Source organism: Haematobia irritans, chromosome 4 (genome assembly GCF_050003625.1).
Source record: "Haematobia irritans isolate KBUSLIRL chromosome 4, ASM5000362v1, whole genome shotgun sequence".
NCBI classification, from domain to species: Eukaryota; Metazoa; Arthropoda; class Insecta; order Diptera; family Muscidae; genus Haematobia; species Haematobia irritans.
In genome coordinates, this window is record NC_134400.1 from 128,197,641 (window position 1) to 128,216,161 (window position 18,521).

General features: G+C 37.0%; 1 protein-coding gene across 1 annotated transcript; it reads right to left on the reverse strand.

The window, feature by feature from the left end:
* Positions 1 to 256: 256 nt before the first annotated feature.
* LOC142235764 (uncharacterized) lies at positions 257 to 1,446 on the reverse strand. The gene is made up of 2 exons (XM_075307021.1): positions 1,182 to 1,446; positions 257 to 1,117 (listed from the first exon to the last, which is right to left on the reverse strand). The coding sequence occupies exons 1-2, from the start codon at positions 1,227 to 1,229 to the stop codon at positions 257 to 259; spliced, it is 909 nt and encodes a 302-aa protein (XP_075163136.1). The 5' UTR covers positions 1,230 to 1,446.
* Positions 1,447 to 18,521: the final 17,075 nt, after the last annotated feature.

Consider the following 18,521-nt stretch of genomic DNA (forward strand, 5'->3'; position numbering starts at 1 on the left):
ATGTTAGTTGAAGGAGGCAATTCTGTTGTAAAATTCTCCCATGGTTGCCATGTCATATTTGCCCAAGGATTCCAAGTGAAATTATCCCATGGTTGCCATGTCAAAGGATTCCAGGTATAATTTTGCCATGGCATTGCCGTTGTATTGCTCCAGTGCATTTTAGTTGGAGGAGGCAATTCTGTTGTAAAATTCTCCCATGGTTGCCACGTCATATTTGGCCAAGGGTTCCAAGTGAAATTCTCCCATGGTTGCCATGTCAAAGGATTCCAGGTATAATTTGCCATGGCATTGCCGTTGTATTGGTCCAGGGCATTTTAGTTGGAGGAGGCAATTCTGTTGTAAAATTCTCCCATGGTTGCCACGTCATATTTGGCCAAGGGTTCCAAGTGAAATTCTCCCATGGTTGCCATGTCAAAGGATTCCAGGTATAATTTTGCCATGGCATTGCCGTTGTATTGGTCCAGGGCATTTTAGTTGGAGGTGGCAATTCTGTTGTAAAATTCTCCCATGGTTGCCACGTCATATTTGGCCAAGGATTCCAAGTGAAATTATCCCATGGTTGCCATGTCAAAGGATTCCAGGTATAATTTTGCCATGGCATTGCCGTTGTATTGCTCCAGGGCATTTTAGTTGGAGGAGGCAATTCTGTTGTAAAATTCTCCCATGGTTGCCACGTCATATTTGGCCAAGGATTCCAAGTGAAATTATACAATGGTTGCCATGTCAAAGGATTCCAGGTATAATTTTGCCATGGCATTGCCGTTGTATTGGTCCAGGATATTTTAGTTGGAGGAGGCAATTCAGTTGTGAAATTCTCCCATGGTTGCCATGTCATGTTTGCCCAAGGATTCCAAGTGAAATTATACCATGGTTCCCATGTCCACGTATAATTTGGCATCATTGTCATATTTAACCATGGCATTCTTGTAATAGGTGGCGAGGCTGTTGTTAAGTTCTCCCATGGTTGCCATGTCATATTAATGTTAAGTTTTCCACGGAATGTTAAGTTTTCTACGGAATGTCCTTTTTGCCATTCTGAAGAATTTCGAATATCATTTGCGTTGGGGATTATACCTCGAAGTTCAGAGTGATTTTCCGGAATAATAAATCCGTTGGCCTAGTATAAACCAAATTTTTATTTTAGTGAACATTTTTAGTGTTATAAGAAAATAAAAACTCACAATTAAATTGCCAACAAACAGTAGCAATAGAATAATACACTCCCTCATGGTTACCAAATCACTGCCATTGACTTGACGACATTGAACCCCATAGGTCTCCCGCACATGAAATCAAATGGTGATTGTCCATTTACATTTACCACCTTGAACATAGATAAGACTCACGAATGGATTCATGATGATAGATTCGAAAGAAACTCTTTGATATCATAAATAATAGATACTGGTCTTTATCAGTATGGATATTGTTGAGAAAGTTAGTCAAGTCGATTGTCGCACAGTGGTATGGACTAAAATAAAAAAAATTCGAGCTGATTAATATATTGCGAAATACACCCAGAGAAGGAATATGATCAAATACGTTTCAAGAGCTAAATGTTATGTTTTGATGTGGAAAATGTAACATGTTTGTAGCAATCATGTTATTTTCTCGGAAATTATGGATATTATAGCGGCAAGCATGTCTTTATTTGGTGAGATAAATGTTTCATGACCTCCACCTAACAGAAAAAATATCACACAAAATATGTTTTATATTTTTCCAATTAAAATAAAAAACAAGTAAGTAAAGTCTAAAGTCGGGCGGAGCCGACTATATTATACCCTTCACCACTATGTAGACAAACATTTGTTTTACTATCTCAACTACTTAAAATTTGCTGGGACCTATATAAAGGTTTGCATTTCCAGATACAAATACTTTTAATGGAAACAATTTTTGTACTTCTACAAAAGCTCTAGAATTAAAATTTAAATCGCCTAACGCCCTGGGATGAAACACAATGTTAGTAAAAAATATGGGAAATATGAAGCGAGAGAAATTTTAATGCAATTGTACAAAAGAGCATTTAGGAGTTTTCAGGCGATACATATGTATTCGAGATATAGGACAATTAGAGTAATATTTACAATTTTTGCTACTCAGCAGTGGCGATTTTACAAGGATATGTGATCAAGTGTGGGTTGTGATATATTATTTGGTCTAGTCGGGAGCCTTATTTAAAACTCATCCATTCTGTGGAAATTTTGGCATTGCAGTTTGTAGGATATGGCTAAGATATGGGGAAATCATCACAGAATTTTGTGTAAAGTGTGAGAATTTTGCCCATATTTGTATTCTCTGAGGAGGAAAAATGGAGGAAAATCCCATTGAAAATGGGTCTAAAATATGAAACATATTTCCCCAACTCTGGTGTTCATATATATGGGAGCTATATACAATCTGAACCAATTTTGACTAAATTTGACATGCATAGTTAGAATAATAATTCTGCTATCTATGCGAAATTTCACGTAAACGGGAGTTTAACTTTGGCCCCCCAGGTCATATGAGTGCAAACCGGACGGGAGATATATATGGGAGCCATATCTAAATCTGAACCGATTTCAACCAAATTTGCCACAATTACTTATACTACTAAACATACTCTTTGTGCGAAATTTGAAGCAAATCACGGCAAAACCCTGGATTTTGAGGCCATATAAGTTCAAATCGGACGAAATATATATAGGAGCTATATCTAAATCTGAATCGATTTTGACCATATTTGGCACATACAATAGTATCGTTAAAAGTACCGCTTGTGCAAAATTTGAAGTAAGTCAGGGCAAAACTCTGGCTTTTGAGACCATATAAGTCCAAATCGGGCGAAAGATATATATGTAAGCTATATCTAAATCTGAACCGATTTTAACAAAATTTGACACACTTAACGATACTATTAAACGTACCCCTTGTGCACAATTTGAAGCAAATCACGACAAAACTCTGGCTTTTGTGGCCATATAAGTTCAAATCGGACGAAAGATATATATGGGAGCTATATCTAAATTTGAACCGATTTCAATCAAATTTACCAAGCATTGGTAGAATGTCAATTCTACCCTCTGTGCAAAATTTCACGAAGATCGGTAGTAAACTTTGGCCTCTGTGGTCATATGAGTCTAAATCGGACGAAAGATATATATGGGAGCTATATCTAAATCTGAATCTGTTTGGCTGATATTTTGCAAGATTTTCGAGATTTATCAAATATTTGGATGTACTCTAACTATGACCACATCGGGGATAAATATATATGGCAGCTATATCTAAATCTGAACCGATTTTTTCCAAAACCAATAGCTATTGTCTCTGTCCCAAGAAACGGCCCTATGCCAAATTTGAGGACGATCGGACTTAAATTGCGAGCTGTACTTTGTGCACAAAATTACATATACAGACAGACGGACGGACAGACAGACAGACAGACATCGCTAAATTGACTCAGAATTTAATTCTAAGCCGCTCGGTATACTAAAAGATGGGTCTATGACCACTATTTCTTGGCGTTACATACAAATGCACAAACTTATTATACCCTGTACCACAGTAGTGGTGAAGGGTATAAATATGGGAAACATTTAAATCTGAAGCAATTTTAAGGAACCTTCGCAAAAGTTTATTTATGATTTATTGCTCGATATACATATATTAGAAGTTTAGGAAAATTAGAGTCATTTTTACAACATTTCGACTAAGCAGTGGCGATTTTACAAGGAAAATTTTGGTATTTTTACCATTTTTGTCCAAATCAGAAAAACATATATATGGGAGCTATATCTAAATCTGAACCGATTTCAACCAAATGTGGTATGCGTAGTTACAATGTTATTTGTACTCCCTGTGCAAAATTTCACGTAAATCGGATTACAACTTTGACCTCTGTTGTCATATGAGTGCATATCGGACGATAGATATATATGGGAACTATATCTAAATAAGAACCGATTTCAACCATGGGGCCATATATGTAAGTTCATATCGGCAGAAAGATATATATGGGAGCTATATCTAAACCTGAACCGATTTCTTCCAAAATCAATTGGGTTCTATTCTGACCCAAAAAAACACATACTTGTGCTAAATTTGAAGTCGATTCGACTTAAATTGGGACCTAGACTTTGATCACAAAAATGTGTTCACAGACAGGCGGACATGGCTAGATCGACTCAGGGTGCGGCCCTGAGCAATATTGCCAAAGAAACCATATGTCTATCTCGTTCCCTTCTGGGTGTTGCAAACATATGCACTAACTTATAATACCATGTTCCACAGTGTGGCGCAGGGTATAAATATAACCATGTCCGTCTGTCTGTGTGTTGTACTCGAGCTACAGTTGTCAATAATGGCGCTAACGTCAGATTCGTTTTTTGTTTACAGGCAGATCAAGTTCGACAATGGGCTATATCGGTCCAAGTTTTTATATAGCCCCCATATAAACCGAACACCTGATTTGGGGTCTTGGTCTTCTAGATACCGTATTTTCTATCAGATTTGCCTGAAATTAGAAAACTAGAGGTATTTTGGGACCACAAATAAGAGCGCCTAAAATGGGGTACATCGGTCCATGTTTTGGTATAGTCCCAATATAGACCGATCTCCCTATTTTACTTCTTGGGCTTCTAGAAGCCATAGTTTCTATCTGCTTTCCCTGAAATTGGGAATCTAGAGGTATTTTAGGACCATAAATAGGTTTTCAGAAAATGGTTTGCATCGGTCCATGTTTTGGTATAGCCTCCATATAGACCGATCTCCTGAGTTTACTTCTTGGGCTTCTAGAAACCGTAGTTTTTATCCAATTTGCCTGAAATTTGAAATATAGATGTTTTTTAGGACCATAAATAGGTGCTCCGAATATGTATATCGGTACAGATTTTGATATGCCCCCTTTGTAAACCCGCCCTCAGATTTGTGGTCTAGATTCTGCAGGTTTTTCAGAACCACAATTAGGGGTGCTGAATTTGGTGTGTACCGGTGCATGTTTTTTGCATAGCACCCATGATTTTTTAGTGAATTTGAAAAAATGTCAATGTATTATGGATCGTATCTGCAATATCGAAGTATAAAGGCGAGTATATAAAGGGTGAAATTTTAAGACGATCTGATGATATTTGTTTGTCTTCTACAGCCATCAATAATGGAGCTATAGTTCTGAAATGTAGCTCAGATTCGTGTTTTATTTGCAAGCAGGTTAAATTGGAAACACGCATATACACCAACCTCCGATTTGGTTTCTTGAGCATCTACATTAGAGGTGTGCACATGAGCAATATTTTTCTCGCGCTCACGCACACTCACGACGGAAAAATCTTACTCATGCACGATATTGTTTGGTAGGACTCACGCTCGCGCACACAAAGAAAATTTGTACTCAAGCCCGAGAATGTCGTGACTCACGAATAATTTTATGAGTAATTTACCTTGGGGACGTGTCTGGAAATATGAACATGATTAAAATCCAGAGCGTTATTATACCCTCCACCATAGGATGGGGGGTATATTAACTTTGTCATTCCGTTTGTACCACATCGAAATATTGCTCTAAGACACCATAAAGTATTTATATTCTGCGTCGTGGTGAAATTCTGAGTCGATCTGAGCATGTCCGTCCGTCTGTTGAAATTACGCTAACTTCCGAACGAAACAAGCTATCTACTTGAATCTTGGCACAAGTAGTTGTTATCGATGTATGTCCCATGGTATTGCAAATGGGCCATATCGGTCCACTTTTACGTAAAGACCCCATATAAACGGACCCCCAAATTTGGCTTGCGAGGCCTCAAAGAGAAGCAAATTTCATCCGATCCGGCTGAAATTTGGTACATGGTGTTAGTATATGGTCTCTAACAACCATGCAAAAATTGGTTCACATCGGTCAATAATTATATATAGCCCCCATATAAACCGATCCCCCGATTTGGCTTGCGGAGCCTCTAAAAGAAGGAAATTTCATCCGATCCGGCTGAAATTTGGTACATGGTGTTAGTATATGGTCACGCAGTATATGCTCACGCACACTCACGACGGAAAAGTCTTACTCACGCACGATATTGTTTGGTAGGACTCACGCACACAAAGAAAATTTGTACTCAAGCCCGAAAATGTCGTGACACGAATAATTTTATGAGTAATTTACCTTGGGGACGTGTCTGGAAATATGAACATAATTAAAATCCAGAGCGTTATTATACCCGTTTGTAACACATCGAAATATTGCTCTAAGACCCCCTAAAGTATATATATTTTGGGTCGTGGTGAAATTCTGAGTCGATCTGAGCATGTCTGTCCGTCCGTCTGTTGAAATCACGCTAACTTCCGAACGAAACAAGCTATCGACTTGAAACTTGACACAAGTAGTTGTTATCGATGTAGGTCGGATGGTATTGCAAATGGGCCATATCGGTCCACTTTTACGTATAGCCCCCATATAAACAGACCCCCAAATTTGGCTTGCGAGGCCTCTAAGAGAAGCAAATTTTATCCGATCCGGCTGAAATTTGGTACATGGTGTTAGTATATGGTCTCTAACAACCATTCAAAAATTGGTTCACATCGGTCCATAATTATATATAGCCCCCATATAAACCGATCCCCCGATTTGGCTTGCGGAGCCTCTAAAAGAAGGAAATTTCATCTGATCCGGCTGAAACTTGGTACATGGTGTTAGTATATGGTCTCTAACAACCATGCAAAAATTGGTCCATATCGGTCCATAATTATATATAGCCCCCATATAAACCGATCCCCAGATTTGACCTCCGGAGCCCCTTGGAAGAGCAAAATTCTTCCCATTCGGTTGAATTTTGGTACGTGATGTTAGTATAGGGTATCCAACAACCATGCAGGAATTGGTTCCTATCAGTCCATAATAATATATAGCTCCGATATAAGCCGATCCCCAGATTTGACCTCCGGTGCCTTTTTGAGAAGCAAAATTCATCCGATCTGGTTGAAATTTGGTACGTGGTGGTAGTATATGATATTTAACAACCATGTGAGTTAAAATTTGTGGATGACAGTCTTTCGTAGAAGTTTCTACGCAATCCATGGTGGATGGTACATAAGATTCGGCCTGGCCGAACTTCCGGCCGTATATACTTGTTTTACTCTTAACATCCCAGGTGTCACTAAAATTGTAAATGAACTCAAATCGTAATCGTTTTATATCCGTAGGCGGGAATTTTTTCGTAAGCGTATTTTTGCGAAATTCGTTACTCACGCACACTCACGAAGAAATTATCTTCGTGACTCACTCTCACACACGACATTTGGTTTGTTAATCACGCACATTCACGTCGTTGCCATCAGCGTGACTCACGCGTGAGTCACGACTCACCCGTGAGTCCCGAAAATGTTCGTGAGTCACGACAATTTCGTGTCACGTGCACACCTCTAATCTAGATATCGCAATGTTTACTCGATTTGCCTGAAATTGGACATCTACATCTACTCTTCGATTTGATTTCTTGAGCATCTAGACATCGCAATTTTAAAGGGTGATTTGTTAAGAGCTTGATAACTTTTTTTTTAAAAAAAAACGCATAAAATTTGCAAAATCTCATCGGTTCTTTATTTGAAACGTTAGATTGGTCCATGACATTTACTTTTTGAAGATAATTTCATTTAAATGTTGACCGCGGCTGCGTCTTAGGTGGTCCATTCGGAAAGTCCAATTTTGGGCAACTTTTTCGAGCATTTCGGCCGGAATAGCCCGAATTTCTTCGGAAATGTTGTCTTCCAAAGCTGGAATAGTTGCTGGCTTATTTCTGTAGACTTTAGACTTGACGTAGCCCCACAAAAAATAGTCTAAAGGCGTCAAATCGCATGATCTTGGTGGCCAACTTACCGGTCCATTTCTTGAGATGAATTGTTCTCCGAAGTTTTCCCTCAAAATGGCCATAGAATCGCGAGCTGTGTGGCATGTAGCGCCATCTTGTTGAAACCACATGTCAACCAAGTTCAGTTCTTCCATTTTTGGCAACAAAAAGTTTGTTAGCATCGAACGATAGCGATCGCCATTCACCGTAACGTTGCGTCCAACAGCATCTTTGAAAAAATACGGTCCAATGATTCCACCAGCGTACAAACCACACCAAACAGTGCATTTTTCGGGATGCATGGGCAGTTCTTGAACGGCTTCTGGTTGCTCTTCACTCCAAATGCGGCAATTTTGCTTATTTACGTAGCCATTCAACCAGAAATGAGCCTCATCGCTGAACAAAATTTGTCGATAAAAAAGCGGATTTTCTGCCAACTTTTCTAGGGCCCATTCACTGAAAATTCGACGTTGTGGCTCGTTAGTAAGTCTATTCATGATGAAATGTCAAAGCATACTGAGCATCTTTCTCTTTGACACCATGTCTGAAATCCCACGTGATCTGTCAAATACTAATGCATGAAAATCCTAACCTCAAAAGAATCACCCTTTACTTGATTTCTAAATGCTCGAGAAATTGGAAAATCGAAATCTAGAGGTAGTTTAGATATAAATACACACAGAATAGAAATATAATCCCTTCAAATATGTTTCAAGAGCAAACTTTTATTTTTTAATCGGGAACATGGAACATTTTTGCCGCAAAAACCTTCCTAGGCTATTTCCCGATTTAATTGTTCTACTTAATCCCGATTTATAGGTGGTATGCAAAACCACCACAACAAAAATTCTTGAAATTTAAGTTTTGCAAATGAAAATAAATCCCACAATTGTTAGATACCACAAGTAACAGTCATTTCCATTCGTAGAGTAATACTTGTGGTCACACTAAGTATCCATTCAAAAGCAACAGCAGCAGATTTTCCCTTTGTAGTCCCATACCAAAGTACTATCAAGCATAAACTTGGTAATGTTTCAAACCAAAGATACAAATTAGAGAAATTAAAAGAAGATTAGATGTTAATGAGCAACAGCACCTAAAGTGGTCTGAACTAAATAGGCCAACTTGGTAAAGTATATTAATGTAAAATTATTATTCCTAACCACCCCTCGCCCTACCTTCTCTTCTATAACTGGAGGAAAAGCTTAATGATTTAATGAAGAACAAACGAAGGAGATATATATTTAAGAACGACTTGGGAATTCTTCAACAAAGAGACAGAACATTTAATAAAAAAAGGGAAATTCCTATGTAAAGGGGGTTTTGGGGTTGCAAGCACAATAAATTACAAGAAGCTTGGCTGCTGGTGGAAAAATGGGAGTATTCTCCAAACAATGGTAGTGTTAGTTCAAGAAAAGCAAACATTTTTTAGAAACAATATTGAGAAGAAAGAGGTAAACACGTATACGTATAGCCCCCGTACACGGATGAAAAAGACTGTTTTTCATATGTTTGGCTATAAACATTATATGTTTGGAACACACATTTTTAAACACAATATTTTTGAGTGCAAGCATATAATGTTCATAAACTAGCATAACATGTTTGGGACATATATGTTAATATGTTAGAACATATTATGTTTGGGACATAAAATGTTTGTAAATATAATATGCTTGGATGCAAACCTATATTAATTTAGAAATAGCCTATAAACATATATGTGTTTAGTAGCTTGGAGCGCTATTTAACAGGGAGTGATATTGAATTAAGTTGGTGGTTGTTGCTTGTTATTACAAAATTAACATTTTATTTTTCCTTGGGCAATTGATCAGCTACTTCTTTGATCCTTACAAACTGTGTGGTCCGCTGTTCGAATCCCCGTCCGGCAAAAGGTAAAATTAAAATAAAATAAAAATCATAAAATTGAATAATTTCTTATACAATGTTTGTATTACAGAAAAAGGTACTAAGAACTAAAAAATCTCGTGGAAGTGAGAAAGATGTGGGGAAATATACAATTAGGCAGAAACAAAATTTTGATCATTCAGGTCGAAAACCAATGTTGTTAGCACCTATATTACCTGTTTATTTTCATAATTCATTATGATTGTAAATATATAAATAAAATTTTGAGCACAATATTGTTTGGGAGAATTTTTTTTAAGCATATAATATTTTTGGGTGCAAAATGCTTCCAAACATATTATATGTTCACATAATAACATATTGTTTTTTAGAAGACAACATTATTGAATTTGGATGCAAAAATACAAAATGTTTGGAACTTAGACTACCCAAACATATATTGTTTAAACCAATATGCTTTCAAACATATTATATATTGGAAGAGATCAAACATAAATGTTTGGGCAATACCCAAAAATGTATATGCTTGAAGCAAAATATGTTTGGGAGTATATGTTACAGAAGCGATTTTTTGTGAGGGTGTATAAACCGACCCCCAGATATGGCTTGCTGAGCCTCTTGGAGGAGCAAAATTCATCCGATCCGGTTAAAATTTGATACGCCGCTAACAACCCAGCCAAACTTGGTCAATATCGGTCTATAATTATATATAGCCCTCAGATAAACCGATCCCCAATCACAAAAAAAATGGTCCACATCGGTTCATAATTTTATATATTCATGCATTCTTTCATCAACATTGTACCAAATTTCATCTAAATCGGTTCATAAATAATTGTGGCCGGAATACTGCGAACAACAAATACATGGACAGATGGATGGACACCAAGGTCTAAACCAACTTAGGAGTTGGTTCTGAATAGATCAGTATATATTTTATGGGACCTATAATCAATATTTCTGGTAGGCTTATTTTTTGCAGAGACAATGTGTTTTATGGTATAATGAAGAGCTGTGCCAATACTTATCGTATGTATGTGTGGCATTGTCCAAAATATGTTTGTTTGTATGTTCCGGATAAGCTGGGAAACTGCTGAAACGATTTACTTGAAATTTTCAGAGAACGTAGAGGGTGATCATGTGGTAATTGGGTCACACTTTTCCGATTTACTTGAGGGAAGGTTGGAGGTGGTATGTTGACAAAGATTCGCTACTTTATTTTTCGATATTTGATCGGCCTCTGCCCGACTTTTTTTTGTACAATGAACAGAGTAAACTTCCCCGATTTAGTTGAAATTTATAGAGGACATGGGGGGAAGTTCTGAAATAAGCATGGGGTTGAGAGATTTTTGGTCGGGAAAGGGGCCCGCTTTTTTTAAAGTATATTAAAAAAAAAACTTCTCCGAGTTACTTGAAATTTACAGAGAACATGGCGGGAGGTTATGGAATTAATATGCGGTACCTGTCTACACAAAGATCCGGTTCATTATGTTATATTTTGATATTTGGTCTAAGAGGGCGACCAACACTTTGCCCGACTTGTTTAATATAGGTTACTTTATTTTTGATATTTGGTGGGGAGGGGACCTCTCCCTTTCGGGATATTTTGAAACTTGAATAAAAGTTCGCTGATTTGTATACCCTCCACCATAGGATGGGGGTATATTAACTTTGTCATTCCTAAAGTATATATTCTGGGTCGTAGTGAAATTCTGAGTCGATCTGAGCATGTCCGTCCGTCCGTCCGTCTGTTGAAATCACGCTAACTTCCGAACGAAACAAGCTATCGACTTCAAACTTGGCAGAAGTAGTTGTTATTGATGTAGGTCAGACGGTATTGCAAATGGGCCATATCGGTCCACTTTTACGTATAGCCCCCATATAAACGGATCCCCAAATTTGGCTTGCGAATCCTCTAAGAGAAGCAAATTTCATCCGATCCGGCTGAAATTTGGTACATGGTGTTAGTATATAGTCTATAACAACCATGCAAAAATTGGTCCATATCGGTCCATAATTATACATAGCCCCCATATAAACGGACACAAAAATTTGGCTTGCGATTGCTCTAAGAGAAGCAAATTTCATCCGATCCGGCTGAAATTTGGTACATGGTCTCTAATAAACATACAAAAATTGGTCCACATCGGTCCATAATTATATATAGGCCCCTCATAAACCGATCCCCAGATTTGACCTCCGGAGCCCCTTGGAAGAGCAAAATTCATCCAATTCGGTTGAAATTTGGTACGTGATGTTAGTGTATGGTATACAACAACCATGCAGGAATTGGTTCTTTTAAGTCCATAATTATATATAGCCCCCATATAAACCGATCCCCAGATTTAACCTCTGGTACCTTTTGGAGAAGCAAAATTCATCCGATCTGGTTGAAATTTGGAGCGTGGTGGTAGTTTATGATATTTAAAAACCATGCCAAAAGTGGTCCATATCAGTTCATAATATTATATAGCCCCCATATAAACTGATCCCGAGATTTGGTTCTGGAGCCTCTTGGAAGAGCAAATTTCATCCGAGTCAGTTGAAATTTGGTACATTGTGCTAGTAAAGGGTGATTCTTTTGAGGTTAGGATTTTCATGCATTAGTATTTGACAGATCACGTGGGATTTCAGACATGGTGTCAAAGAGAAAGATGCTCAGTATGCTTTGACATTTCATCATGAATAGACGAAATGCTCGAAAAAGTTGCCCAAAATTGGACTTTCCGAATGGACCACCTAAGACGCAGCCGCGGTCAACATTTAAATGAAATTATCTTCAAAAAGTAAATGTCATGGACCAATCTAACGTTTCAAATAAAGAACCGATGAGATTTTGCAAATTTTATGCGTTTTTTTAAAAAAAAAGTTATCAAGCTCTTAACAAATCACCCTTTATATGGCCGTTAACAACCATGCCTAACGAGGTCCATATCGGTCTATAGTTATATGTAGCCCTCAGAGAAATCGATACCCAATCACACAAAAATTGGTCCATATCAAGTTCATAATTATATATAGCCCCCATATTTCAATTCTGGCTCTCTACGTACCGTGCAAAAGTCCATATCGATTCGTAATTATTTGTAGACTTACCTATACATAACTTTTTTGTCTAATATATACCACGTATGGACTAACTCACAATTTAGAAAACGATGTTAAGAAGTTTTAAGATACCACAACCCAAGTAATTCGATTGTGGATGACAGTCTTTCGTAGAAGTTTCTACGCAATCCATGGTGGAGGGTATATAAGATTCGGTCTGGCCGAACTTACGGCCGTATATACTTGTTTTTTTTTTCAGTGCGATTTTGTATGGGAGGGGCCCCTTGGCCGATATTTTGAAACTTGGAGGAAAGTTACCCGATTTTTTTTACTTTCCGGGACGGTGATCTCTCGACAAAAATTGCCTACTTTATTATTTGATATTTCATCGGCGAAGGGGTAGGAGCCACCGTGGTGCAAAGGTTAACATGCCCGCCTTGCATATACAGGGTCGTGGGTTCGATTCCTGCTTCCACCGAACACCAAAAAGTTTTTCAGCGGTGGATTATCCCACTTCAGTAATGCTGGTGACATTTCTGAGGGTTTCAAAGCTTCTCTAAGTGGTTTCACTGCAATGTGGAACGCCGTTAGGACTCGGCTATAAAAAGGAGGTCCCTTGTCATTGAGCTTAACATGGAATCGGGCAGCACTCAGTGATAAGAGAGAAGTTCACCAATGTGGTATCACAATGGACTGAATAGTCTAAGTGCGCCTGATACATCGGGCTGCCACCTAACCTAACCTACCCTATCGGCGAAGGGGTAGTCCCTCTTTTAAAAGAATAGAGCAAATTCTAAATTTCTCCGATTTACTTGAAATTTATAGGAATCGTGGGAAAAAGTAATTAAATTAATACAGTGTACACAGTGTTACCGTTGTGCCACATTAGCGGCAAATTCACCGCTTTCTTTCAGGCGGTGATACTTTTGTCCCACATTTTCGTTGTTCCACTAAATGTGATGCTTTTTTGTGCCACTTTTATGTCATACTGTACCACTTTTTAAATACATTGATTTAAACTAAAATATATTTTACATATTTCGATCACAAATAACGTTATAATTACAGATATGATTGGATTCTTAACAAATAATCGAGTTTACGAGTCCAATATTATGCCTAAAAGTATGCAAAATTTTCTATAGTAGATTAATCTTCTGAATATTAAATTTCAAAGATTTTCAACTAAATAGAAATAAAATTCATCTTAGATTTGTTTAAGATCTAAATTAAAAAAAAATTATTCCACTACGCTATATAATATAATGACTGATTGTTGAATTTTCTTTATGAAAAATTGTACCACTAATTTGGAAACTCTCAACGGTAACGCAGTACATTGTATTTAAAATTTGGCGTGAATATTAAATTGTTAAGAATATTAACAAAATATTTTTTAAACCATTTCACTCCTCCATATTCACCTTATGTCTGTAAATGTGCATCCATTAAAAACGCAAGCAGCAAGATTTTTGAACTGGCATTTGCTTGTACGGGAATAGCTTTATTAATATGTCGCAAGAAGACAATGTCAATTGTTCAAATGAGATCTGTATCCTAATTTTAATTTTATTGATGCTAGTTTTTTGGCTAGATATGGCACATTTTTAAGGGAAGGTCGAAATCTTTGGGTCCAAGTAAACTTTTTTTTGTGAGTGTTGTTTCGCATTTTTAATTCGTGTCATTGAAGTAAGCAAACCATAAGTAATTAGGAAACTTTTCTCACATTTGGCAAAATTTTACCAAAATCAACTAATTTTCATGATAAAATTAAATCTCTATTGAAAATTTCTTTGACTGAGGATAAATGTAACAGTATGATTCTGGTAATACTTTGTGTTAGCTACCCTGTAAAAGTAAAAACATTATTTGTTGGTATCTAATTATCAAAATTTAATGTTGACAGTGTCTTTTATTTCATATTTTTCAAAAATCATAATCATCATCACTATAAAGTTAAACACAAGGGTAGTTATCCACCGATGTAATTTCTAAAGAAATGTTCCTAATCAATATCCAATTATCATTATACGCAAATGCTTTAAGGACCCTCTTTGCTGGCATATTTCCATATCATTTTCGATAAAAATAAAAGAGAAACTTCCGTTTCATGTAGAAATTACCAAATTATCACATATCGAAATAATGTTGATTTAATTTGCATGAATAAATATTTATTCAGATACGAGAGAATGAAACCGAAAAAAAAACTGGAATAATATCCCTGAAAGCAAATGTTGTATAGCATGCGAGACCATACTTATCATTGCCATCGTAGCCATTCACTCACAAATGGCAATTTATCCAATGTATTTTCACATTAAGAAAAATAACACCAAACAGGCTGCTTAATGACCAAAATGCTTCCACTTCAGTCCTGGGGCTTATTTCATTACGCTTCCTCTTGCACTTCTGATCAAAATCAAGGCCACGCATTTCATGTAATCATGAAATGGTACTCGAGAGTATTTTTACAGCAAGGAGATCAAATCAATGTTGAGTGGATTCAAAAGTGCCAGGGCAAAAAAAAAATATTTTAAATATTTTATAAACGTATAACATTAATTCTTAATAGTGTACATACAATACAAAAAATATTAAATATGAAATATGTATATAAATACGAAGATGAAATCAATCCATAAGGCTACACATCTCAAATCAAGGGGATCAGTTTATATGTGCGCTATATAATTTTATTCAATAGGATATTACATTTGCACCTCAAGGAGGCTCCAGAAGTCAAATCGGGGGACATGACCCATTGGTGATAACATCCAACCTACATCAATATCAGGTACATGTGCCAAGTTTGAAGCAGAAGTTAGCGTGACTTTAACTTCATCGGTATCCTTCATAGAATAATTCGAAGGATAAAAAGATCCTTCTGAAAAATATCCAAAGAATTTTAAGCTGTTCAAAGGGACGAAACAAGCAAAGGGACGAAATATCGAAAAATAATGCAAGGGGCCTTAGTACGAACTTTGAAACAAATTGGAAAAGTTTCGTCCAATTTTCAAATAGTCTTTCCGAAAAGATACCTGAACACTAAACATTTAAACAAACCCATAAAAACCATTGTTCGGATTTCATACTTACTTGTAGATAGATGGGACCTTAAACCAATATTAAGATGCGTTACAAACGGAATGACAAGGTTATCTAGTAGGCCATAGAGAGCAATGTAAATGGTTTCAATTGTCAATTCTTTTCGTACTAAATGATTTTGAGGGTAGGAAATCCTTATCTTGCCAATTAAGAACAAGTAAGTAAAGTCTAATGTCGGGCGGGACCGACTATATGATACCCTTCACCACAATGTAGATCAACATTTCTGGTACCATCTCAAATCAATCAAATTTATTGGGAACTGTATAAAGCTCTAAATTGGAGTATACAAGTGTTTATATTACATCTGAAGCGATTTGGACAAAATTTGTGTACACTTCTACGAATTCTCCACAATTAAGAATTAAATCGAGTAATGAAACACAATGTTAATAAAAACAGTAAGTTCGGCCGGGCCGAATCTTAAATACCCACCACCATGAATCAAATATGATAGTTTACTTTGAAAAGTTCAGGGGGGTTTGATGACAGACACTTTACCAAGCAGATCAGTTCAACCAGTACGCTTCCCGAAGATAAATGTAAAGATTTTGCCTATGAAGACTAGATCAGATTCTCGATTTATAAGAAACATTTTCTGTTTAAGTTTTAGAGGATTCATAAACATCTCTTATAAGTGTGCAAGAAAATAATGAATTAACGCCTTGAAATCTTAAATATGATCTTGACCCCAATTATTTAAATGATTATGAGAAGTAAAATCTGGAAATTTTACATTCAGTTTCACGATAAGTGCACCTTTGTGAAAAATCGGATAAAAACTAAAATTTCTAGAAACCCAACACGGACGAAAAAGACTGTTTTTATACCCTCCACCATAGGATGGGGGTATATTAACTTTGTCATTCCGTTTGCAACACATCGAAATATTGCTCTAAGACCCCATAAAGTATATATATTCTGGGTCGTGGTGAAATTCTGAGTCGATCTGAGCATGTCCGTCCGTCCGTACGTCAGTTGAAATCACGCTAACTTCCGAACGAAACAAGCTTTCGACTTGAAACTTAGCACAAGTAGTTGTTATTGATGTAGGTCGGATGGTATTGCCCACTTGTACGTATAGCCCCCATATAAACGGACCCCCAAATTTGGCTTGCGCGGACTCTAAGAGAAGCAAATTTCATCCGATCCGGCTGAAATTTGGTACATGGTGTAAGTATATGGTCTCTAACAACTATGCAAAAAGCCACATCGGTCAATAATTATATATAGCCCCCATATAAACCGATCCCCCGATTTGGCTTGCGGAGCCTCTAAGAGAAGCAAATTTCATCCGATCCGGCTGAAATTTGGTACGTGGTGTTAGTATATGGTATCTTGTGACCATGCAAAAATTGGTTCACATCGGTCCATAATTATATATAGCCCTTCTTGGAAGACCAAAATTAATCTGATTCAGTTGAAATTTGGTACATGGTGTTAGTATATGGTCTCTTATGACCATGCAAAAATTGGTCCACATTGGTCCATAATTATATATAGCCCCCATATAAACCGATCCCGAGATTTGGTTTTGGAGCCTCTTGGAGGAGCAAATTTCATCCGAGTCAGTTGAAATTTGGTACATTGTGCTAGTATATGGCCGTTAACAACCATGCCCAACTAGGTCCATATCGGTCTATAGTTATATATATATATATAGCCCTCAGATAAATCGATCCCCAATCACACAAAAATTACTCCATATCAAGGGAGGGAGCCACCGTGGTGCAATGGTTATTCTCTGTGTAAAATGTCAAGTCAATTGAAGTAAAATTCCGTTGAAAATGGGTACAAAATATGAAATATTCTACCATATTTCCCAACTAATAATATCTAACTCTCAACCGATTTTAACCAAATCTGACGTACTTAACGATAGCATACGTTATATTTCTTGTGCAAATTTTTAAGCCAATTAAGGTGAAATTCTGGCCTCTGGGGCCATATAAATGCGTATCGGGCGAAAGATATATATGGAAGCTATATCTAAATCTGAACCGATTTCAATCATATTTGTCATACTTGACGATACTATCAGTTGAACTCTTTGTGCAAAATTTGAAGCACATCTATATAAAATTCTGGACTCTGGGGCGAAATTAATGCATACCGGGCGAAAGATATATATAGGAGCTATATCTGAATCGATTTTTTCCAAAACTAGTAACTATTGCCTTTGACCCGAAGAAAGAACCCATGCCAAATTTGAGGATAATCGGATTTGAATTGCGAGATGTACTTTGCTCACAAAATTACATATACTCATACATACAGACAGACAAACATCGCTAAATCGACTCAAAATTTAATTGTAAGCCGATCGGTATACTATAACAGCTTGGCTGATAAGTCCCCGGTCTAACAAAGAAAAACACATTTTTTGTCAAAATTCGTTTTTATTATTCAACATTGTTCCCTTCAAGAGCGATACAACGATTATAACGACCTTCCAATTTTTTGATACCATTTTGGTAGTACCCCTTCAGTTTTGCCTCAAAATAGGTCTCAGTTTCGGCGATCACCTCTTCATTGCAGCCAAATTTTTTCCCTGCGAGCATCCTTTTGAGGTCTGAGAACAAGAAAAAGTCGCTGGGGGCCAGATCTGGAGAATACGGTGGGTGGGGAAGCAATTCGAAGCCCAATTAATGAATTTTTGCCATCGTTCTCAATGAC

Excerpts from the sequence above, each read along its gene's own strand:
- LOC142235764 (XM_075307021.1), bottom strand. The coding sequence starts at position 1,229 with ATGAGGGAGTGTATTATTCTATTGCTACTGTTTGTTGGCAATTTAATT. Across the intron at positions 1,118-1,181 it reads TGTTTGTTGGCAATTTAATT|GCCAACGGATTTATTATTCC; the intron begins GTGAGTTTTTAT and ends GGTTTATACTAG.